Source organism: Diorhabda sublineata, chromosome 4 (genome assembly GCF_026230105.1).
Source record: "Diorhabda sublineata isolate icDioSubl1.1 chromosome 4, icDioSubl1.1, whole genome shotgun sequence".
In the NCBI taxonomy this organism is placed as follows: Eukaryota; Metazoa; Arthropoda; class Insecta; order Coleoptera; family Chrysomelidae; genus Diorhabda; species Diorhabda sublineata.
The window spans coordinates 35,488,396-35,512,121 of NC_079477.1; the positions used below are offsets into that span (position 1 = coordinate 35,488,396).

The 23,726-nt window shown below is 31.0% G+C and overlaps 2 protein-coding genes across 2 annotated transcripts in view; one reads left to right on the forward strand and one right to left on the reverse strand.

Annotated features, from left to right (window-relative positions):
- Positions 1–853: 853 nt before the first annotated feature.
- Positions 854–7,134, reverse strand: LOC130443476 (transmembrane protein 70 homolog, mitochondrial). Its single transcript, XM_056778134.1, has 3 exons — positions 6,862–7,134; positions 6,572–6,814; positions 854–4,838 (listed from the first exon to the last, which is right to left on the reverse strand). Exons 1-3 carry the CDS (start codon positions 7,087–7,089, stop codon positions 4,650–4,652), a joined length of 660 nt encoding a protein of 219 aa, XP_056634112.1. The 5' UTR covers positions 7,090–7,134; the 3' UTR covers positions 854–4,649.
- Positions 7,135–7,812: 678 nt separating this feature from the next.
- LOC130443477 (extracellular matrix protein A) overlaps positions 7,813–23,726 on the forward strand; it is a 33,882-nt gene continuing 17,968 nt past the window's right edge. Inside the window, exon 1 of the mRNA XM_056778136.1 lies at positions 7,813–7,914. Within this exon, the coding sequence (XP_056634114.1) occupies positions 7,857–7,914 (58 nt within the window). The 5' untranslated portion in view covers positions 7,813–7,856. The remainder of the gene's footprint in view (positions 7,915–23,726) is intronic.

The following is a 23,726-nucleotide window of genomic DNA, read 5'->3' on the forward strand; positions in this document are numbered from 1 at the left end:
TTTTATTGACGTTCCAGGATCGATTTCAGTTCGAATATCGTTCCGATACATACCGGGGTTGTACGAAAAAGTCTTCTAACGACTCGATTAGTTCGATTACTTACTGGGGTTTAACGTAAACTGCTTTTTATTGACGTTCCAGGATCGATTTCAGTTCGAATATCGTTCCGATACATACGGGGGTTGTACGAAAAAGTCTTCTAACGACTCGATTATTTCGATTACTTACTGGGGTTTAACGTAAACTGCTTTTTATTGACGTTCCAGGATCGATTTCAGTTCGAATATCGTTCCGATACATACGGGGGTTGTACGAAAAAGTCTTCTAACGACTCGATTAGTTCGATTACTTACGGGGGTTTAACGTAAACTGCTTTTATTGACGTTCCAGGATCGATTTCAGTTCGAATATCGTTCCGATACATACGGGGGTTGTACGAAAAAGTCTTCTAAAGACTCGATTAGTTCGATTACTTACGGGGGTTTAACGTAAACTGCTTTTTATTGACGTTCCAGGATCGATTTCAGTTCGAATATCGTTCCGATACATACGGGGGTTGTACGAAAAAGTCTTCTAACGACTCGATTAGTTCGATTACTTACGGGGGTTTAACGTAAACTGCTTTTTATTGACGTTCCAGGATCGATTTCAGTTCGAATATCGTTCCGATACATACCGGGGTTGTACGAAAAAGTCTTCTAACGACTCGATTAGTTCGATTACTTACGGGGGTTTTACGTAAATTTCTTTTATTGACGTTGCAGGATCGATTTCAGTTCCGATACATACGGGGGTTGTACGAAAAAGTCTTCTAACAACTCGATTATTTCGATTACTTACTGGGGTTTAACGTAAACTGCTTTTTATTGACGTTCCAGGATCGATTTCAGTTCGAATATCGTTCCGATACATACCGGGGTTGTACGAAAAAGTCTTCTAACGACTCGATTATTTCGATTACTTACGGGGGTTTTACGTAAACTTCTTTTATTGGCGCTGCAGGATCGGTTTCAGTTCGAAATGGTCCAATTAGTTACGGGGGGTGGTACGAAAATTTGTTTTTTGTTTTAATGACACTAGAAACCGTAGCTTCGCCCGGATTTTATTGACATTTAAAATATTTTCCATGTAAATCCTCTCGGCTGTGATACAGTAAAATATAAATGTGGAACGTGGTTACTCTTCCTTCCATGTCTTTTTAGTAGGGAGGGGGGAGGGGGGTACGGGGAATTTTTTAATCGGAATTTTGGGCGATTTTCGAATCGTTTTATCGGAAAATGTTGATCGAGTGCAATAAAATTGAATGTGATAATGAGTAATCGCGTGAAGTCATCGATTCGAATATCGTTCGAGATGTTTTGTTTTTGTTCCAAGGGGGGTTCGACGTTCGACGGAATTTGATTTTTCGATAGCCCTGTATATAATTGAATGGTGGGAATCGCTGCTTTTACGTTTCCCGCGACATATTTTTGGATATTCTCACTTTTTCCAAATTTTTTTTGTTGAAAATTAAAGGTTGTGGTTAGAAATCTAAAAATTTTTTGTCAAAAATCCAATTTTTTCTTGGAAAAATTCGAATTTTTGGCCAAAAATCCAAATATTTCATGAAACAATGATATTTTCCACAAAAAATCGAAATTTGTCACAAAGACATCAAAATTTTGGCGAAAATATCCGAAATCTTTCAAAAAAACATTAAAAAAGTCGAAAATCTAAATTTTTTCCAAAAGGAGTCAAAATTTTGACGACAAAATCCAAATATTTCAGAAAATATTCAAATTTTTGCTAAAAACCTTAACTTTTCTTGGAAAAACTAAATTTTTCGCAGTAAAATCCAAAGTTTTTTCTAAAGAAATCAAAATTTTGGCGGAAATATTCGAAATCTTCCAAAAAAAACACCAAAATTTCAGTCAGAAATCCTATTTTTTTTTAAAAAATCGAATTTTTGGCGGCAAAATTCAAATATTTCATAAAATAATCAAATTTTTAGCTGAAAATTCCAAATTTTTTCTAATAAAAATCAAATTTTTCGCAGCAAATCCAAATCTTTTATAAAACAATCAAATTATTCACAAAAAACGAAATTTGTCATAAATAAATTGAAATTTAAGCAAAAATCCAAATTTCTTTCTTATAGTATTAAATTTTTGTAAAAAATCGTTAGCCCAAAATCCGATTTAATGTTAAAAAATTCAATCTTTCATGAAAAAACATCAAGTTTTTCCCCACTTGCCATATTTCCGGTTCATTTCCTTTCATCCGGTAGTTTTCCTACAGTTTTTTCGGATTTTTATTTCCCTTATCCCAAGAGATTTCTTCTAACTCCTTTAAAAACTTCATACCCCTTTCCCGATTATTTATTTGCTTTTTTATCGTCCCTCGTATATTATCTAATCAGAATCTTTCGAAAATATTGATAATTTTAATCTAAATTCAGCTTTTTTCACAAAATATCTACTCCTACCACCAACTATAACAATTTTTTTCAATTTCCCTTGATTCAGTTGATTTATTAACCCGCCCTCGTATATTATTCCATGAAAATCTTTCGAATATGCAGCTCATTTCCGTTTTTATATGAAAAAACAACTTTTCCGTCAAATATTTTCATTGTTTTATGCTTTCTTCTCTTCCCAAGACTTTTTCTTCAACTTTTTCATCCTCCCTCGTACAATTTCAACTCTTAAATTTCGTTTTTTTGTCAAATAACTACTTTTGTTTCGAATATTTCTATTTTTTCTGGCTCTGTTGTCTTCACAGTCTGTTTTTTTATTTTTTTGTCCTCCCTCGTATATAAACTAAAGAAAATATTTCAAAAATGCAGTTTATTTCGATGTGCATTTCGTTTTTGTATCAAAAAATAACTTTCCCTTAGAATATATCCATTTTCCTGCTTTTCTTCACCAAGTGTTTCTTTATCTTTTTTCCCCTCGTACATTATTTCATGAAAATCTCTCGAAAACGCAGTTTACTTAATTCTAAATTTTATTCTTTTGCCAAAAAACTATTTTCACTTTGAATATATCCATTTTTCTTGCTTTCTTTTGTTTTAATTCTTCTTCAGATTGTTTCTTCATCATATTAATCATCCCTCGTATTATATTTAATGAAAATCTTTCCATAAAGCAGCTTATTAGAGCCTACATTTCATTTTTTCATTAAAGAAACTATTTCTAATTTCAGTTTTTCTCTAATTTTGTATTTTGTTCGGTTCAGTTGCTTTTCAATCGATCCTCGTATATAATTCAACGTATTTTAGTAAAAATTTCCTCAGTTATTCATTTCCTAGACATTTTTTTTATCTTTTTATTGTCCCTCGTACATTATTTAATAGAAATTCTAGTTCCAAATTTCTCTCCTCAATTTATTTTCCTTCTCCCTCGTATATACAATACAATTAATATTCGACATGGTTGTAGAAAGAACGGGACCGCATTTAAATACGTCAAATACGTAATAAAAAAGAAGAAGATTTTACGTCATTTCCTTTTTATATCCTCTAACGAATTTGATTGAATACAGGGTTTTCCAAAAATTGGTAATTTAAATAATACAAAGAATTTTGAAAAACGACACGATTTTTCGTATAAAAAGTGATCGAATCCCCCTAATGCAACGATGAAAAGACAAATTCTGTTATTTTAATTTAGCGAAGTGCCTTGCGCGAAGCGTGACGACATAAACTCACCTTCCAGAATGTTATTATATATACATGGAGAATCTTTAAATAAAAAAAAATTGGTAAACAACCAAATTATTATTATTATATATATAGATATATATGTACAGTTATATATATTTACAGATTATTATTAATGTACAGTGTGCCATGTTGAAATTGTAATGCCGAATAAACTGGCAGGTACAGTCGAAACCAATAAAAATATATATATATATATAAATATTGGATTGCGTTTTATTACTTATTAATATACAGGGTGAGAAAAAATTACTGCGTTGGTATTAAATTTTACATATAGGGTGAGGGACAACAACATACAGGGTGCGGAGAAACAAGTTCGATCTTAGTAGAGGTAAGCGAAAGTGGGTTCTTATTGATTAATATACAGGGTGGAAAAAATATAATTTCGTTATTATTAATCAACATATAGTGTTAGAAAAAATTGCGTTTCTATTAGTCATTATACTGGGGTAGTAAAAATAAGTACGTCACTATTAAACTAATATACAGGGCGAGAAAAAAAAGACTGTTTTCAATAAATTCATATACAGTGTGTAAAAATTGCGTTTTTATTAAAGTAACATACAGGGCGAGGAACAAATAAGTTATTAAATCAATATACAGGGTGTGTAAAATTTGCGTTTTTATTAAATTAACTACAGGGTGAAAAAAAAGAACTGATTTTATCAAATTAACATACAGGGCGAGAAAAAGAACTGATTTTATTAAATTAACATACAGGGTATGTAAAAATTGATTTTTCATTAGATTAACGCACAGGGTGAGGAAAAAGAACGGATTTTATTAAATTTACATACAAGGTGTGTAAAAATTGATTTTTTATTAAATTAATATACAGGGTGTGTAGACATTGTTTTTTTATTAAATTAACATACAGGGTGAGGAAAACGAAGTGGTTTTTTATTAAATTGATGTACGGGGCGATAAAAAAAACGAGGGAAAAAATTATTTTTTATTTTCGGACGTTCGATACAATTTTAAATCCAACGGTTTGTCATAACCCATTATCCTGGCGTAATGTTCGGGATAATCGAACATCCTCGGATCTATGAACATGGGTTTACCCTTTACTTTTATAGTGGTAAACATACCGGGTACGTCTGGTACCAATACGTCTTCGGGCGTAAATTCGGTCTGAAAATTAATTGTCTATGGAACATTTCGGTGGAATTGGATGACGTTTAGGGGTCGAATGAACTACTCGGAAATTGATAAATATTTGAAAAAATTGGTAAAAAAGAATCAATTGAATGCTACAATAAAATGGGGACAAATGAACTACTCAGACCTGTATAAATACTGAAAATGGTACTTGGAAGATGATTTGAGATCATGTAAACGTATCAAAAGACCTATTTAATGATAAAATACATAAATTCAGTCGAAAACACCATAAAAATCCAAGTTTTATGGTAAATTACCATAAAAAACTACTTAAAAGTAATAAAATGAGAGCTACAACAAAATGGGGACAAATGAACTACTCAGACCTGTATAAATACTAAAAATGGTACTTGAAAGATGATTTGAGATCATGTAAACATATCAAAAGCTCTTTTCAATGATAAAATACATAAAGTCACTTGAAAATGCATAAAGTCACTTAAAAACACTATAAAAATCAAAGTTTTATGGTAGATTACCATAAAAAACTACTTAAAAGTAATAAAATGAGAGCTACAACAAAATGGGGACAAATGAACTACTCAGACCTGTATAAATACTAAAAATGGTACTTGAAAGATGATTTGAGATCATGTAAACATATCAAAAGCTCTTTTCAATGATAAAATACATAAAGTCACTTGAAAATGCATAAAGTCACTTAAAAACACTATAAAAATCAAAGTTTTATGGTAGATTACCATAAAAAACTACTTAAAAGTAATAAAATGAGAGCTACAACAAAATGGGGACAAATGAACTACTCAGAACTGTATAAATACTGAAAATGATACTTGAAAGATGATTTGAGATCATGTAAACATATCAAAAGCTCTTTTCAATGATAAAATACATAAAGTCACTTGAAAATGCATAAAGTCACTTAAAAACACTATAAAAATCAAAGTTTTATGGTAGATTACCATAAAAAACTACTTAAAAGTAATAAAATGAGAGCTACAACAAAATGGGGACAAATGAACTACTCAGAACTGTATAAATACTGAAAATGATACTTGAAAGATGAGTTGAGATTATGTAAATGTATCAAAAGCCCTTTTTAATGATAAAATACATAAAGTCACTTGAAAACACCATAAAAAACTGCTAAAAAGTAATAAATGGAAGCTACAACAAAATGGGGACAAATGAACTACTCAGAACTGTATAAATACTGAAAATAGTACTTGGAAGATGATTTGAGATCATGTAAATGTATCAAAAGCCCTATTTAATGATAAACTAAAAAAATTCAATAAAAAACACCATAAAAATCGAAATTTTATGGTAGATAATCATAAAAAAACTGCTAAAAGGTTATGAATGACTCATAAGGGTACTAAAAAGATGATTTAAGTTCATGTGAAGGTACCAGAAGCCCCTTTTGATGATAAAATAAGTAAATTCATCCAAAAACACCATAAAAAATACTTAAATGTACCAAATTCAGTAACACAACAAAGTCAGGACAAATGAACTATTAAACATTCGAAAACCATTAAAGAGAAATGTTTAAGGACAACAGGACAATATGTGAAATGCCTAAGATGTAGTACAATAAAAAACAATCAAAATACCCAGCGTTATCAAACATTGAACCCCAATTAACTAAAAAACTTCAAAATATCCAAGAAAACGTCGAACAAAATGAAAAATTGAATCAATGATAGATAAAAAAATGATATTTATATGAAAACACGTACCTCTTTGGTCACGCAGAAGAAATTAACAGTTTTCGCTACATAACTATCAGTATCTTTTTTATAATTCAAATGTGTGACGTATTTTTTGGTTATAAAATGTAACAATATCGGGGTAACGACTGTAAAAAATCCTATAGCCGTATAAGCCGCTACTATAACCGGCACGTTACCCGTCGAAGCTATCTCCTTATATAAGAAAGGCTGGGATATTACTCCCACCAAACTAGAAGATAACGAGAAAATCTGAAAAGAAACAATTAACTAAAATAATAGAATCGCCCATTGTTTACCTTCACTGCTTTTATTTGTGGCGTTAAATTACCCCAGTAAATTTGTTTCACGTCTTTTTCGTTTTGCGTCGAAACATATCTTATTTGTGGACTGTTATGTAAAGAAAATGGCGGTAGATGAACGTTATTTAATCGTAAATTTAACGATCTCGATAGAAATAGGTTTTTGGAGGGATTAACACACTTTTTTACCGGAGAAAGTATACGTAAAACAGCTTTTAAAGTCATTATAATAACAAATAACCTTCTTCTTTTTTTATATCATTCGGTAATGAAGTTAGTGACGTTATTCTTCTTTTACTTGGCCTTTATCTATGCGATTAATAATATAGTTAATAGTTCGAATTGATATAAAAGAACGTACAACCGATTAATATAACGATTTTAACATATAAATTCTTCTTTTTTTTGTAATTGGTCTCTACCTATATGATTATGAGGATAAATAATGTTAAATGTTGGATTGGTTGTAAAAGAAGGTACGTTAAGTTGATACAACAAAGTTTGACACATACAATCTTCTTTTTATTGTAAACGGCCTTTACCTAGACGATTATAAAGATACATAATGTGGAATTTTAGATTGGTTATAAAAGAGCGTACGTAAGTTGATGTAATGACGCGTGACACGTACATTCTTCTTTTTCTTTTAATTGACCTCCACTTATACGATTATAATCATAAATTTCGAAAAAAGATTTTCTAAATAAATTTTTATAAAAGCAAATTCAAATCTAATAATAAAATGAAATATTACTTAAATATATGTATAAATGAGTTATTTTTGGTATTATTGCAAAAAACTAATAGATACAGGGTGTATTTAAAATACGTTATTTTGTATATAAATAAAATAATTATTGTTATTGAAATTGTTAGGTCGATTAATTTATCTCGTCCCACGTATAGTGGTAGGAGTTTCTTATGATTCCATCTGGCATCTTATGTATCAGTTTATATCGAACATCGGCTAGAGGAAAAACTAAAAATTTTCAATGCATTTTAAAAGTTTTTCGCGTATTTTTTTTCTAATGTGCCTGTTTATTATTTCTGGTAAGTTGTTTGTTCATTAAAATCAATTTTAATAATAATATATGAAAAAGAATCGTATAAAACGGAAATTATAATAATATTTAATAATTAGAATTTCTGAGATACAAGGTATTAAAGTTAATATATGAAAAATTGAAAATAATTTAGAAAATTTATTTTACGAGGGGAATTCGGGAATTAATTGAAATACGGTGTATTGAAGTTGAATTATTATTCTGCATCGACTTTTTTGCACATGGACTTAAATCGGGTGAGTTTTGTGTCGCCTGTCACGATCTCGTAGACGTCTTTTGAAGTGTCGAGATTGAATTTCTTTGCACCAATCATTGTGAACTTTTTTTTAAAAGATTGTTAGATTAATACTTTTTTAAATGTTTGAGGCACTTTTTTACACATTTTTTATTCTTATTTTGGTACTCTAGACAGCTTTTTCTAATTATAGGAACCTTTCCAGTCACTTTTTGAATTAAAATACGACTTTCTAGATACTCTTTATTCATATTCTGGCTTTCTAGTCATTTTTTACTCAAAACCTGGCTTTCTAGATGGTATTTTCAAATTTTAAAACCTTTCGAATCACTTTTTATACAAAATATGACATTCTAGACACTTTTTAATCAAATTCCGACTTTCTAGATATTTTTTTCAACTGTAATCCAGTAAATCTTTAAATTTTAAAACCTTTCAAGGCACTTTTCATTTAGAATCTCACTTTCTAGATACTTTCTATTTATATTATAACTTTCTAAATATTTTAAACGACTGTTATCAACTCTCTAGACTCTTTTTGTCTGGATTCTGGTTTTCTAGATACTTTTTTTTATCTTCAAATTCTTTCTAGTTACTTTTCAATTAGATTCTCACTTTCTAGATACTTTTTATTTATATGATGACTTTCTAGATATTTTTAACGACTGTTATCAACTTTCTAGACTCTTTTTGTCTGGATTCTGGTTTTCTAGATACTTTTTTTTATCTTCAAATTCTTTCTAGTTACTTTTCAACTAGATTCTCACTTTCTAGATACTTTTTATTTATATGATGACTTTCTAGATATTTTTAACGACTGTTATCAACTTTCTAGACTCTTTTTGTCTGGATTCTGGTTTTCTAGATACTTTTTTTTATCTTCAAATTCTTTCTAGTTACTTTTCAACTAGATTCTCACTTTCTAGATACTTTTTATTTATATGATGACTTTCTAGATATTTTTAACGACTGTTATCAACTTTCTAGACTCTTTTTGTCTGGATTCTGGTTTTCTAGATACTTTTTTTTATCTTCAAATTCTTTATAGTCACTTTTCATCTAGATTCTCACTTTCTAGATACTTTTTATTTATATGATGACTTTCTAGATATTTTTAACGACTGTTATCAACTTTCTAGACTCTTTTTGTCTGGATTCTGGTTTACTAGACACTTTTTTTTATCTTCAAATTCTTTATAGTCACTTTTCATCTAGATTCTCACTTTCTAGATACTTTTTATTTATATGATGACTTTCTAGATATTTTTAACGACTGTTATCAACTTTCTAGACTCTTTTTGTCTGGATTCTGGTTTTCTAGATACTTTTTTTTATCTTCAAATTCTTTCTAGTTACTTTTCAACTAGATTCTCACTTTCTAGATACTTTTTATTTATATGATGACTTTCTAGATATTTTTAACGACTGTTATCAACTTTCTAGACTCTTTTTGTCTGGATTCTGGTTTTCTAGACACTTTTTTTTATCTTCAAATTCTTTATAGTCACTTTTCATCTAGATTCTCACTTTCTAGATACTTTTTATTTATATGATGACTTTCTAGATATTTTTAACGACTGTTATCAACTTTCTAGACTCTTTTTGTCTGGATTCTGGTTTTCTAGACACTTTTTTTTATCTTCAAATTCTTTATAGTCACTTTTCATCTAGATTCTCACTTTCTAGATACTTTTTATTTATATGATGACTTTCTAGATATTTTTAACGACTGTTATCAACTTTCTAGACTCTTTTTGTCTGGATTCTGGTTTTCTAGATACTTTTTTTTATCTTCAAATTCTTTCTAGTTACTTTTCAACTAGATTCTCACTTTCTAGATACTTTTTATTTATATGATGACTTTCTAGATATTTTTAACGACTGTTATCAACTTTCTAGACTCTTTTTGTCTGGATTCTGGTTTTCTAGACACTTTTTTTTATCTTCAAATTCTTTATAGTCACTTTTCATCTAGATTCTCACTTTCTAGATACTTTTTATTTATATGATGACTTTCTAGATATTTTTAACGACTGTTATCAACTTTCTAGACTCTTTTTGTCTGGATTCTGGTTTTCTAGATACTTTTTTTTATCTTCAAATTCTTTCTAGTTACTTTTCAACTAGATTCTCACTTTCTAGATACTTTTTATTTATATGATGACTTTCTAGATATTTTTAACGACTGTTATCAACTTTCTAGACTCTTTTTGTCTGGATTCTGGTTTTCTAGACACTTTTTTTTATCTTCAAATTCTTTATAGTCACTTTTCATCTAGATTCTCACTTTCTAGATACTTTTTATTTATATTATGACTTTCTAGATATTTTTAACGACTGTTATCAACTTTCTAGACTCTTTTTGTCTGGATTCTGGTTTTCTAGATACTTTTTTTTATCTTCAAATTCTTTCTAGTTACTTTTCAACTAGATTCTCACTTTCTAGATACTTTTTATTTATATTATGACTGTTTCAAGTATGTCAAATAGCACTTGTATGATCCCATGTTCTCAGTACGATTTTTTTTCACAGGGAACTAAATCGGGTGAAATTAAGGACTTTGTTGTAAGATATGTTGATTTAACCGAAAAAAAATGCTAATATATCGGATGTTTATTTTCGTGGGCGCGTTAAATATGTAAAACAAAAGTATTATAATCGTGAAATATGTAATACGAAACAGTGTTAATTTTTACTGCACATTTGGTTACTAGATTAACACCCACGTGATGATTCCATATCGAAATACCACTATGGGTGTTTTTTTATTATTACCACATAGTTTGTGTTGATATATAGTGACAGTATTTAATATCTACAGGGTGATTCATCAATGTTTCAACCGTTTCCTTCAAATATTATAAGTTTCAGTAATACGAGGGTTGTTTAAAAATTAATAAGTCGTTGATTTATGTCTAAAACGATAATAAAAGATCTAAACTGTTGTATAAAGTAAACTCAAAACAAACAAAATGAATCCTTTGCTTATTAAAACAAATACAAAAAAAGGATGGTCGTGGGAGTCACATCGATACAAAATAAAGTACGTCATCTATGTTGCGGGTCCCCATTAGGATCGTGTGCCATAAATTTTAATGAATTCACCCCCGGTGCGCAATATTGGGATCTGTTAGTCATTTACTTGAAGGATATCAAATCGGTAATAAAATTTTTTGTTTTATGATTGTGTGAGCGCGAAAAATCGTAAATTTAATTAGTTAAATTAAAGATTTATGGTACACGATCCTAATGGGGACCCGCATCATAGACGATGGATTCCGGGTGTCCCCCGCACGCTCGAGTTTCATCAAGGTATCGATGTGACTCCTACGACCATCATCAGTTACACGACTTTTCGAGCGATGTTTTATTTCGTAATTTTTCATTTTTTTTTGTGGATAAAATCGAAAGTTCTAATTTTTTTTGTACGGAAATACGAACGGTTCATCGTTTTTAACTTATGACCCAATATAAATAATGATTTTTGAATAATTGACCCTAATTGATCGGTTCGATATTTTACACCGAGTTTATTTCGTACTAACGGACCTTAAAATAGATGGTGACGAAATCGAAAAACGGGTATTAAGAAAATTTACGATGTTTTCCTGGAGATATTTTCGGAAAAACGTTAAGACACATCCAGGAAACAAAAGAAAAACGTTATAGAAAAACTTGAAAACACATCTATGTACAATCGAAATAAATTATTAATACGAGGGTGGGGGAAATATTGAAATTTCGTTTTTTTTTAGTATATATTTTTTATTTTCTCGCAAATTGTAAGTTTTATCAAAGAAAATTATTTATATTAAAAGTAATTAACGGCAAATTCTGGGAATTTAACGGCACAAACGGCTTTTAAAAATGATTAACGGCAAATTCTGGGAATTTGACGACAAAAACGGCATTTAAAAAAGTAATTAACGCCATATTCTGAGAATTTCCCTGCAAAAAACGCCACTGAAAAGTAATTAACGACAAATTCTGGGAATTTAACGACAAAAAACGGCATTTAAAAATGATTGAAGGCAAATTCTGGGAATTTAACGACAAAAAACGGCATTTAAAAATGATTGAAGGCAAATTCTGGGAATTTAACGACAAAAAACGGCATTTAAAAATGATTGAAGGCAAATTCTGGGAATTTAACGGCAAAAAATGGCATTTAAAAACGACTAAAGGCAAATTCTGGGAATTTAACGACAAAAAACGGCATTTAAAAATGATTGAAGGCAAATTCTGGGAATTTAACGGCAAAAAATGGCATTTAAAAACGACTAAAGGCAAATTCTGGGAATTTAACGACAAAAAACGGCATTTAAAAATGATTGAAGGCAAATTCTGGGAATTTAACGACAAAAAACGGCATTTAAAAATGATTGAAGGCAAATTCTGGGAATTTAACGGCAAAAAATGGCATTTAAAAACGACTAAAGGCAAATTCTGGGAATTTAACGGCAAAAAAACGGCATTTAAAAATGATTGAAGGCAAATTCTGGGAATTTAACGGCAAAAAATGGCATTTAAAAACGACTAAAGGCAAATTCTGGGAATTTAACGGCAAAAAACGGCATTTAAAAATGATTGAAGGCAAATTCTGGGAATTTAACGGCAAAAAATGGCATTTAAAAACGACTAAAGGCAAATTCTGGGAATTTAACGGCAAAAAAACGGCATTTAAAAATGATTGAAGGCAAATTCTGGGAATTTAACGGCAAAAAATGGCATTTAAAAACGACTAAAGGCAAATTCTGGGAATTTAACGGCAAAAAAACGGCATTTAAAAATGATTGAAGGCAAATTCTGGGAATTTAACGGCAAAAAATGGCATTTAAAAACGACTAAAGGCAAATTCTGGGAATTTAACGACAAAAAACGGCATTTAAAAATGATTGAAGGCAAATTCTGGGAATTTAACGGCAAAAAATGGCATTTAAAAACGACTAAAGGCAAATTCTGGGAATTTAACGGCAAAAAAACGGCATTTAAAAATGATTGAAGGCAAATTCTGGGAATTTAACGGCAAAAAATGGCATTTAAAAACGACTAAAGGCAAATTCTGGGAATTTAACGGCAAAAAAACGGCATTTAAAAATGATTGAAGGCAAATTCTGGGAATTTAACGGCAAAAAATGGCATTTAAAAACGACTAAAGGCAAATTCTGGGAATTTAACGGCAAAAAAACGGCATTTAAAAATGATTGAAGGCAAATTCTGGGAATTTAACGGCAAAAAATGGCATTTAAAAACGACTAAAGGCAAATTCTGGGAATTTAACGACAAAAAACGGCATTTAAAAATGATTGAAGGCAAATTCTGGGAATTTAACGGCAAAAAACGGCATTTAAAAATGATTGAAGGCAAATTCTGGGAATTTAACGGCAAAAAATGGCATTTAAAAACGACTAAAGGCAAATTCTGGGAATTTAACGACAAAAAAACGGCATTAAAAAATGATTGAAGGCAAATTCTGGGAATTTAACGGCAAAAAATGGCATTTAAAAACGACTAAAGGCAAATTCTGGGAATTTAACGGCAAAAAAACGGCATTTAAAAATGATTGAAGGCAAATTCTGGGAATTTAACGGCAAAAAATGGCATTTAAAAACGACTAAAGGCAAATTCTGGGAATTTAACGGCAAAAAAACGGCATTTAAAAATGATTGAAGGCAAATTCTGGGAATTTAACGGCAAAAAATGGCATTTAAAAACGACTAAAGGCAAATTCTGGGAATTTAACGACAAAAAACGGCATTTAAAAATGATTGAAGGCAAATTCTGGGAATTTAACGGCAAAAAAACGGCATTTAAAAATGATTGAAGGCAAATTCTGGGAATTTAACGGCAAAAAATGGCATTTAAAAACGACTAAAGGCAAATTCTGGGAATTTAACGACAAAAAACGGCATTAAAAAATGATTGAAGGCAAATTCTGGGAATTTAACGGCAAAAAATGGCATTTAAAAACGACTAAAGGCAAATTCTGGGAATTTAACGACAAAAAACGGCATTTAAAAATGATTGAAGGCAAATTCTGGGAATTTAACGACAAAAAACGGCATTTAAAAATGATTGAAGGCAAATTCTGGGAATTTAACGGCAAAAAACGGCATTTAAAAATGATTGAAGGCAAATTCTGGGAATTTAACGGCAAAAAATGGCATTTAAAAACGACTAAAGGCAAATTCTGGGAATTTAACGGCAAAAATGGCATTTAAAAATGATTGAAGGCAAATTCTGGGAATTTAACGACAAAAAACGGCATTTAAAAATGATTAAAGGCAAATTCTGGGAATTTAACGGCAAAAATGGCATTTAAAAACGACTAAAGGCAAATTCTGGGAATTTAACGGCAAAAACGGCATTTAAAAATGATTGAAGGCAAATTCTGGGAATTTAACGGCAAAAAATGGCATTTAAAAACGACTAAAGGCAAATTCTGGGAATTTAACGGCAAAAATGGCATTTAAAAACGATTAAACGCAAATTCTGGAAATTTAACGACAAAAAGCGGCATTTAAAAATGATTGAAGGCAAATTCTGGGAATTTAACGGCAAAAAACGGCATTTAAAAATGATTGAAGGCAAATTCTGGGAATTTAACGACAAAAAACGGCATTAAAAAATGATTGAAGGCAAATTCTGGGAATTTAACGACAAAAAACGGCATTAAAAAATGATTGAAGGCAAATTCTGGGAATTTAACGGCAAACAACGGCGTAAAAACGGCATTTTTTAGCTTGTCGGAAATTTTAAGTTGACCCGCTCGACTTGCTTCGAGTATTTTAACTGTCATAAGAGCAAACTCAAATTATGTAGTGTAAATCGGGCTTTAATACCAAAATAAGTCGATACTCGAATGGTTCGGCGCTATTCGGACCTTATATCGACAATCTTCGATATTTTTATCAACAAATGAAAAGCGAATTTCGTGCACGTCAACATTTTTATTTACATTTTCATTTTTTTTTTTTGTTTCTCGTACCTATTCGTTCACGTAATCCCATTCCTGTCTGTCCGCTTTGGCGAATATTATATAAACAATCGCCAGAGCGGTGGACGAACCGAACAAAAGCCACATACAAATCCGCCAACCTTCGATGGATTCGTCGGTAGTTAATATACCAACCATATAAGGCGCTATCAACCCAGCGAACGAAGCTATACCATTCACAATCGCCATTATGGTACCTAACCGAATATATATCGATGGTTAAGCTAAGTTAAAAGCCGTTCAATTTTCGAACTTACCCCCGTAATGTATCGTGATATCGTTAACGTTGACTTTCATTCCAGAGAAAAACGGTCCGACCAAAAAAAACGACACCGTCACCAATATTTGCGCCAATAATCTATTGCAACCGACATACACGGTGATTATTAATATGGAGCTCGGTACGACGCACGAAAACGTCGTATAAAGCTTCCTAGCCGTCGCCAGTTCCAGCCAATCGCGGTTCGTTATGAAATCGGTTACGTAAGCGAACACGATATTTCCCACCCAAAGGGCGAAAAAGGGTAGCGCGGTGGTGAAAGCGTTCGTTTCGACGTTCATCTTGAGTATCTCTTTCAGATATTTCGGCAGATCGGTCAAGAGGGTGAAGAAGATTAGATTGTGGGCGAATTGGCCGGCTAATAAGGCCCATACCTGCAAACGAATCGTTTTTGTTTTCGTTTTTTTGATTATATATTCCGACCTTACCGGTAAAGATTTACACAATTGCCACCACGGTACTTTGAATCTTTCCGGCTTTTTTATTTCTTGCGCCAAATATTCTTTTTCTTCGTCGGTTATAAAGGGATGCGTGAAGGGATGCGAAAATACGAATAAATAGTAAAAAGCGCAAAATATCAACGAAAGAAAACCCCATACGTAAAAAGGTACCACCCAGCTTTTGGCGGCCGATATCATCATTCCTATAACAATGATCGATTATTGTATTACGCCCCTCATATTCGAATATATCGCGATTCCATTCGAATATATCTAGTACCAACCCCCGTAATTTCAAGTGTGATCAAATTTTGAAATAACTTTGGTACTACACCCGTAAGTGCAGGCGTGGTTCTATCATTGAAATATATTCGACATGACCCCCGTAATCAAAAACATTACGTTTTCATTAAAATATATTCGGTATTCCCCTCGTAATAAAAAATATTACGTTTTGATCGGCAATTTCTGGAAATTTAACGGCAAAAAACGGCATTTAAAAATAATTGACGAGAAATTTTGGAAATTTAAAGGCAAAAAACGGCACTTGGAAATAATTAACGGCAAGTTCTGGAAATTTAACGGCAAAAAACGGCATTTAAAAATAATTGACGACAAATTTTGGAAATTTAACGGTAAAAAACGGCACTAGGAAATAATTAACGGCAAGTTCTGGAAATTTAATAGCAAAAAACATCATTTAAAAATAATTGACGACAAATTTTGGAAATTTAACGGCAAAAAAACGGCATTTAAAAATAATTGACGACAAATTTTGGAAATTTAACGGTAAAAAACGGTACTAGGAAATAATTAACGGCAAGTTCTGGAAATTTAATAGCAAAAAACATCATTTAAAAATAATTGACGACAAATTTTGGAAATTTAACGGCAAAAAAACGGCATTTAAAAATAATTGACGACAAATTTTGGAAATTTTACGGCAAAAAAACGGCATTTAAAAATGATGAATGGCAAATTCGGAGAATTTAAAGGCGAAAAACGGCACTTGGAAATAATTAACGGCAAATTCTGGAAATTTAACGGCATAAAACGGCATTCAAAAATAATTGACGACAAATTTTGGAAATTTTACGGCAAAAAAACGGCATTTAAAAATGATGAATGGCAAATTCGGAGAATTTAAAGGCGAAAAACGGCACTTGGAAATAATTAACGGCAAATTCTGGAAATTTAACGGCATAAAACGGCATTCAAAAATAATTGACAACAAATTTGGAAATTTTACGGCAAAAAACGGCATTTAAAAATAATTGACGACAAATTTTGGAAATTTAAAGGCAAAAAACGGCACTTGGGAATAATTAACGGCAAGTTCTGGAAATTTAATAGCAAAAAACATCATTTAAAAATAATTGACGACAAATTTTGGAAATTTAACGGCAAAAAAACGGCATTTAAAAATAATTGACGACAAATTATGGAAATTTAACGGCAAAAAACGGCATTTAAAAATGATTAAAGGCAAATTCTGGGAATTTACCGGCAAAAAACGGCATTAAAAAATGATTCAAGGCAAATTCTGGAAATTTAATGGCAAAAAATATCATTTAAAAATAATTGACGACAAATTTTGGAAATTTTACAGCAAAAAACGGCATTTAAAAAATAATTGACGACAAATTTTGGAAATTTAACGGCAAAAAACGGCATTTCAAAATGATGAACGGCAAATTTTGGAAATTTAACGGCCAAAATCGGCACTTGGAAATAATTAACGGCAAATTCTGGAAATTTAATGGCAAAAAATATCATTTAAAAATAATTGACGACAAATTTTGGAAATTTAACGGCAAAAAATGGCACTTTGAAATAATTAACGGCATATTCTGTAAATTTAACGGCGAAAAACGGCATTTAAAAATGATGAACGGCAAATTCTGGAAATTTAACGGCAAAAAACGACATTTAAAAATAATTGACGACAACTTTTGGAAATTTAACGGGACAAACGGCTTTTAAAAATGATTAACGGCAAATTCTGGGAACTTAACGGCAAAAAACTACACTAAAAACAGCATAAAAACGGTCCTAAATAATTATTATCGGCTATTTCTGAGAATTTCATGGCAGAAAACGGCTTTCATCAATATCAATTATTAACGCCAAATTCTGGGATTTTTACGGCAAAAAGGCACTTAAGACAATTAAACGGCGAGATGTACTAATATATTCATCAAAATATCAATGGTTCTAGCCTCGTTGGTGAAGATTTGAATTTTTCATTAGAATATATTCGGAATTCCCCTCGTTATAGATAATACATCACGTTTTCATTGAAATATTTTTGCTATGGCCCCCGTAAATGAACCTCTGACGAGTTAATAATAGTATAATTAGCATATCCCTCGTAATAATTAGAATTACTTCGATACATATGATATATCCCCGGTAATAATTAGAATTTTGTCGATTTCGTAAAACTACATTGCGTACTGCACCCCTAAACGATCTTTTGACGATTTTTTTATATTACATTCCATATATCCCCGGTAATAATTAGAATTACTTCGATTTAGTGAAACTACATTTCGTACTACTCCCGTAAACGATCTTTTGACAACTTTCTCATATTATATTTGACATATCCCTCGTAATAATAAGCATTACGTCGTTTTCTTAAAAATATATTTCGTACTACTCCCGTAAACGATCTTTTGACGATTTTTCTATAGTACATTTCACATATCCCTTGTAATTATTCAAATTACGTCGATTTCGTGAAACTACATTTCGTACTACTCCCGTAAACGATCTTTTGACGATTTTTTTTATATTACATTCGATATATCCCCGGTAATAATAAGAATTATGTCGTTTTCTTAAAAATACATTTCGTACTACTCCCGTAAACGATCTTTTGACGATTTTTCTATAGTACATTTCACATATCCCTTGTAATTATTCAAATTACGTCGATTTCGTGAAACTACATTTCGTACTACTCCCGTAAACGATCTTTTGACGATTTTTTTTATATTACATTCGATATATCCCCGGTAATAATAAGAATTATGTCGTTTTCTTAAAAATACATTTCGTACTACTCCCGTAAACGATCTTTTGACGATTTTTTTATATTACATTTGATATATCCCCGGTAATAATACAAATTACGTCGATTTCGTGAAACTACATTTCGTACTACTCCCGTAAACGATCTTTTGAGGATTTTTTTTATATTACTTTCGATATATCCCCTGTAATAATAAGAATTATGTCGTTTTCTTAAAAATACATTTCGTACTACTCCCGTAAACGATCTTTTGACGATTTTTTTTATATTACATTCGATATATCCCCTGTAATAATAAGAATTATGTCGTTTTCTTAAAAATACATTTCGTACTACTCCCGTAAACGATGTTTTGAGGATTTTTTTTATATTACATTCGATATATCCCCGGTAATAATACAAATTACGTCGATTTCGTGAAACTACATTTCGTACTACTCCCGTAAACGATCTTTTGAGGATTTTTTTTATATTACATTCGATATATCCCCGGTAATAATACAAATTACGTCGATTTCGTGAAACTACATTTCGTACTACTCCCGTAAACGATCTTTTGACGATTTTTTTATATTACATTCGATATATCCCCGGTAATAATACAAATTACGTCGATTTCGTGAAACTACATTTCGTACTACTCCCGTAAACGATCTTTTGACGATTTTTTTATATTACATTCGATATATCCCCTGTAATAATAAGAATTATGTCGTTTTCTTAAAAATACATTTCGTACTACACCCGTAAACGATCTTTTGACGATTTTTTTATATTACATTTGATATATCCCCTGTAATAATAAGAATAATGTCGTTTTCTTAAAAATACATTTCGTACTACTCCCGTAAACGATCTTTTGAGGATTTTTTTTATATTACATTCGATATATCCCCTGTAATAATAAGAATTATGTCGTTTTCTTAAAAATACATTTCGTACTACACCCGTAAACGATCTTTTGAGGATTTTTTTTATATTACATTCGATATATCCCCTGTAATAATAAGAATTATGTCGTTTTCTTAAAAATACATTTCGTACTACTCCCGTAAACGATCTTTTGAGGATTTTTTTTATATTACATTCGATATATCCCCTGTAATAATAAGAATTATGTCGTTTTCTTAAAAATACATTTCGTACTACACCCGTAAACGATCTTTTGAGGATTTTTTTTATATTACTTTCGATATATCCCCTGTAATAATAAGAATTATGTCGTTTTCTTAAAAATACATTTCGTACTACTCCCGTAAACGATCTTTTGACGATTTTTTTTATATTACATTCGATATATCCCCTGTAATAATAAGAATTATGTCGTTTTCTTAAAAATACATTTCGTACTACTCCCGTAAACGATGTTTTGAGGATTTTTTTTATATTACATTCGATATATCCCCGGTAATAATACAAATTACGTCGATTTCGTGAAACTACATTTCGTACTACTCCCGTAAACGATCTTTTGAGGATTTTTTTTATATTACATTCGATATATCCCCGGTAATAATACAAATTACGTCGATTTCGTGAAACTACATTTCGTACTACTCCCGTAAACGATCTTTTGACGATTTTTTTATATTACATTCGATATATCCCCGGTAATAATACAAATTACGTCGATTTCGTGAAACTACATTTCGTACTACTCCCGTAAACGATCTTTTGACGATTTTTTTATATTACATTCGATATATCCCCTGTAATAATAAGAATTATGTCGTTTTCTTAAAAATACATTTCGTACTACACCCGTAAACGATCTTTTGACGATTTTTTTATATTACATTTGATATATCCCCTGTAATAATAAGAATAATGTCGTTTTCTTAAAAATACATTTCGTACTACTCCCGTAAACGATCTTTTGAGGATTTTTTTTATATTACATTCGATATATCCCCTGTAATAATAAGAATTATGTCGTTTTCTTAAAAATACATTTCGTACTACACCCGTAAACGATCTTTTGAGGATTTTTTTTATATTACATTCGATATATCCCCTGTAATAATAAGAATTATGTCGTTTTCTTAAAAATACATTTCGTACTACTCCCGTAAACGATCTTTTGAGGATTTTTTTTATATTACATTCGATATATCCCCTGTAATAATAAGAATTATGTCGTTTTCTTAAAAATACATTTCGTACTACACCCGTAAACGATCTTTTGAGGATTTTTTTTATATTACATTCGATATATCCCCTGTAATAATAAGAATTATGTCGTTTTCTTAAAAATACATTTCGTACTACTCCCGTAAACGATCTTTTGACGATTTTTTTTATATTACATTCGATATATCCCCTGTAATAATAAGAATTATGTCGTTTTCTTAAAAATACATTTCGTACTACACCCGTAAACGATCTTTTGAGGATTTTTTTTATATTACATTCGATATATCCCCTGTAATAATAAGAATTATGTCGTTTTCTTAAAAATACATTTCGTACTACTCCCGTAAACGATCTTTTGAGGATTTTTTTTATATTACATTCGATATATCCCCGGTAATAATACAAATTACGTCGATTTCGTGCTGATACATTTTGTACAGTCCCCGTAGCAATAACATTTAAAATAAATTTTTTCGTTAGAATATTTTCGGTGTCGTCCTAGTAAATGTGTATGATTTTACGTACCGCCCCCGTGTTTAAATTACCTGTAAACACACTTCCGGTAACGGCTCCCATATTGGAACCGCCGAAAGCGATCCCGCCCAAAAACCCCCTCTGGTGCTTGGGTATCCAGCACTGTATGAAAGTGGATATGGTGGGTAGTAAAGGCCCTTGGGCCAAACCTAAGATTAGTCTTAATATTATAGCGCCCCAAGAGCCGCCGTACCGTATCCCCAACGGCATCAAAAGGGTCACTATCGAAGAGACGATCATGCAGACGCCCATGACGTGCCTGCCGCCGAACTTATCCGCCATCCAACCGCCGGGGATGTGGCTCAAGAAGTAGCTGGAACCGTTCAAATTAGTTCCTATTCTAATTTTTTTTTATTATTTAATAATTTCGTGTATATACCTGCCGAAAAAGGCGTACAGCACCCCGGCTTCGGCCTCGTTGTCCCACGGGAAAGTGCCTCCTTCCACTTTTTCCAATTTTTCGTAAACGTACTCCGGGCAGGCGTCAACTTTGCTACTTACGTTCCTATCTACCATTTCCGTGATCGCTATGTTCAGAACCACCCTCAAATGGTAAGCGTTCAGCAAAGCTAATTGCATCATTATTATGAGGACGTACCGTTGGTGCAAGACGAATGGACCGTAGACGCATTTTAATGGATTGAAGGGCATATTTATGATTTCATCAAATTTTTCTAGAACTGTCACGGTTTACGTCAGACATGTCATCGAATCGAATAGGTTAAGGTCTACTTCTTTTTTTATTCATTTGAAATTAACAGCGTAGAAGAGTTCACGGGAACGTTGATTTTGTTTACTCCGAACGCACTCGAGTGATTCCGGATTACTATTATTAATTAATATAATATAATAATTTGAAAATTTACTTTTACTTAATTTTAATTAGATTTGGGTCGTTTTTTTTATAATAAATGTTTATAACAATAAATTGATGGGTATACTTGAATAATCAGCGCATTTGGGTCAGTAAATAAATTATTTATTGCATTTATTACGTAATATACAGAGTGAGGCATGATCTAGATACTTTTTTCAATGTTTGAGACACTTTTCTATTATATTTTCATTTTCTAGGCACTTTTTGTTTGGATTCTGGCTTTAGAAATACTTTTTTTGCGGTTTTAAAACCTTTCTAGTCACTTTTTATTTAGAATATGACTATCTAGACACTGTTTTTTCAAATTCAGACTTCCGAAATACTTTTTTTGTGTTTCCAAAACCTTTCTAGTCACTTTTTTTTAGAATATGACTTTCTAGACACTCTTTAATCAAATTCTGACTTCCGAAATACTTTTTTTGTGTTTCCAAAACCTTTTTAGTCACTTTTTATTTAGAATATGACTTTCTAGACACTCTTTTTTCAAATTCTAACTTTAGAAATACTTTTTTTATGTTTCCAAAACCTTTCTAGTAACTTTTTTTTAGAATATGACTTTCTAGACACTCTTTAATCAAATTCTGACTTCCGAAATACTTTTTTTGTGTTTCCAAAACCTTTCTAGTCACTTTTTATTTAGAATATGACTTTCTAGACACTCTTTTTTCAAATTCTGACTTCCGAAATATTTTTTTTGGGTTTCCAAAACCTTTCTAGTCACTTTTTATTTAGAATATGACTTTCTAGACACTGTTTTTTCAAATTCTAACTTTAGAAATACTTTTTTTGTGTTTCCAAAACCTTTCTAGTCACTTTTTATTTAGAATATGACTTTCTAGACACTCTTTTTTCAAATTCTGACTTCCGAAATACTTTTTTTGTGTTTCCAAAACCTTTCTAGTCACTTTTTATTTAGAATATGACTTTCTAGACACTCTTTTTTCAAATTCTGACTTCCGAAATATTTTTTTTGGGTTTCCAAAACCTTTCTAGTCACTTTTTATTTAGAATATGACTTTCTAGACACTCTTTTTTCAAATTCTGACCTCCGAAATATTTTTTTTTTGTGTTTCCAAAACCTTTCTAGTCACTTTTTATTTAGAATATGACTTTCTAGACACTCTTTTTTCAAATTCTGACTTCCGAAATATTTTTTTTGTGTTTCCAAAACCTTTCTAGTCACTTTTTATTTAGAATATGACTTTCTAGACACTCTTTTTTCAAATTCTTACTTCCGAAATATTTTTTTTGTGTTTCCAAAACC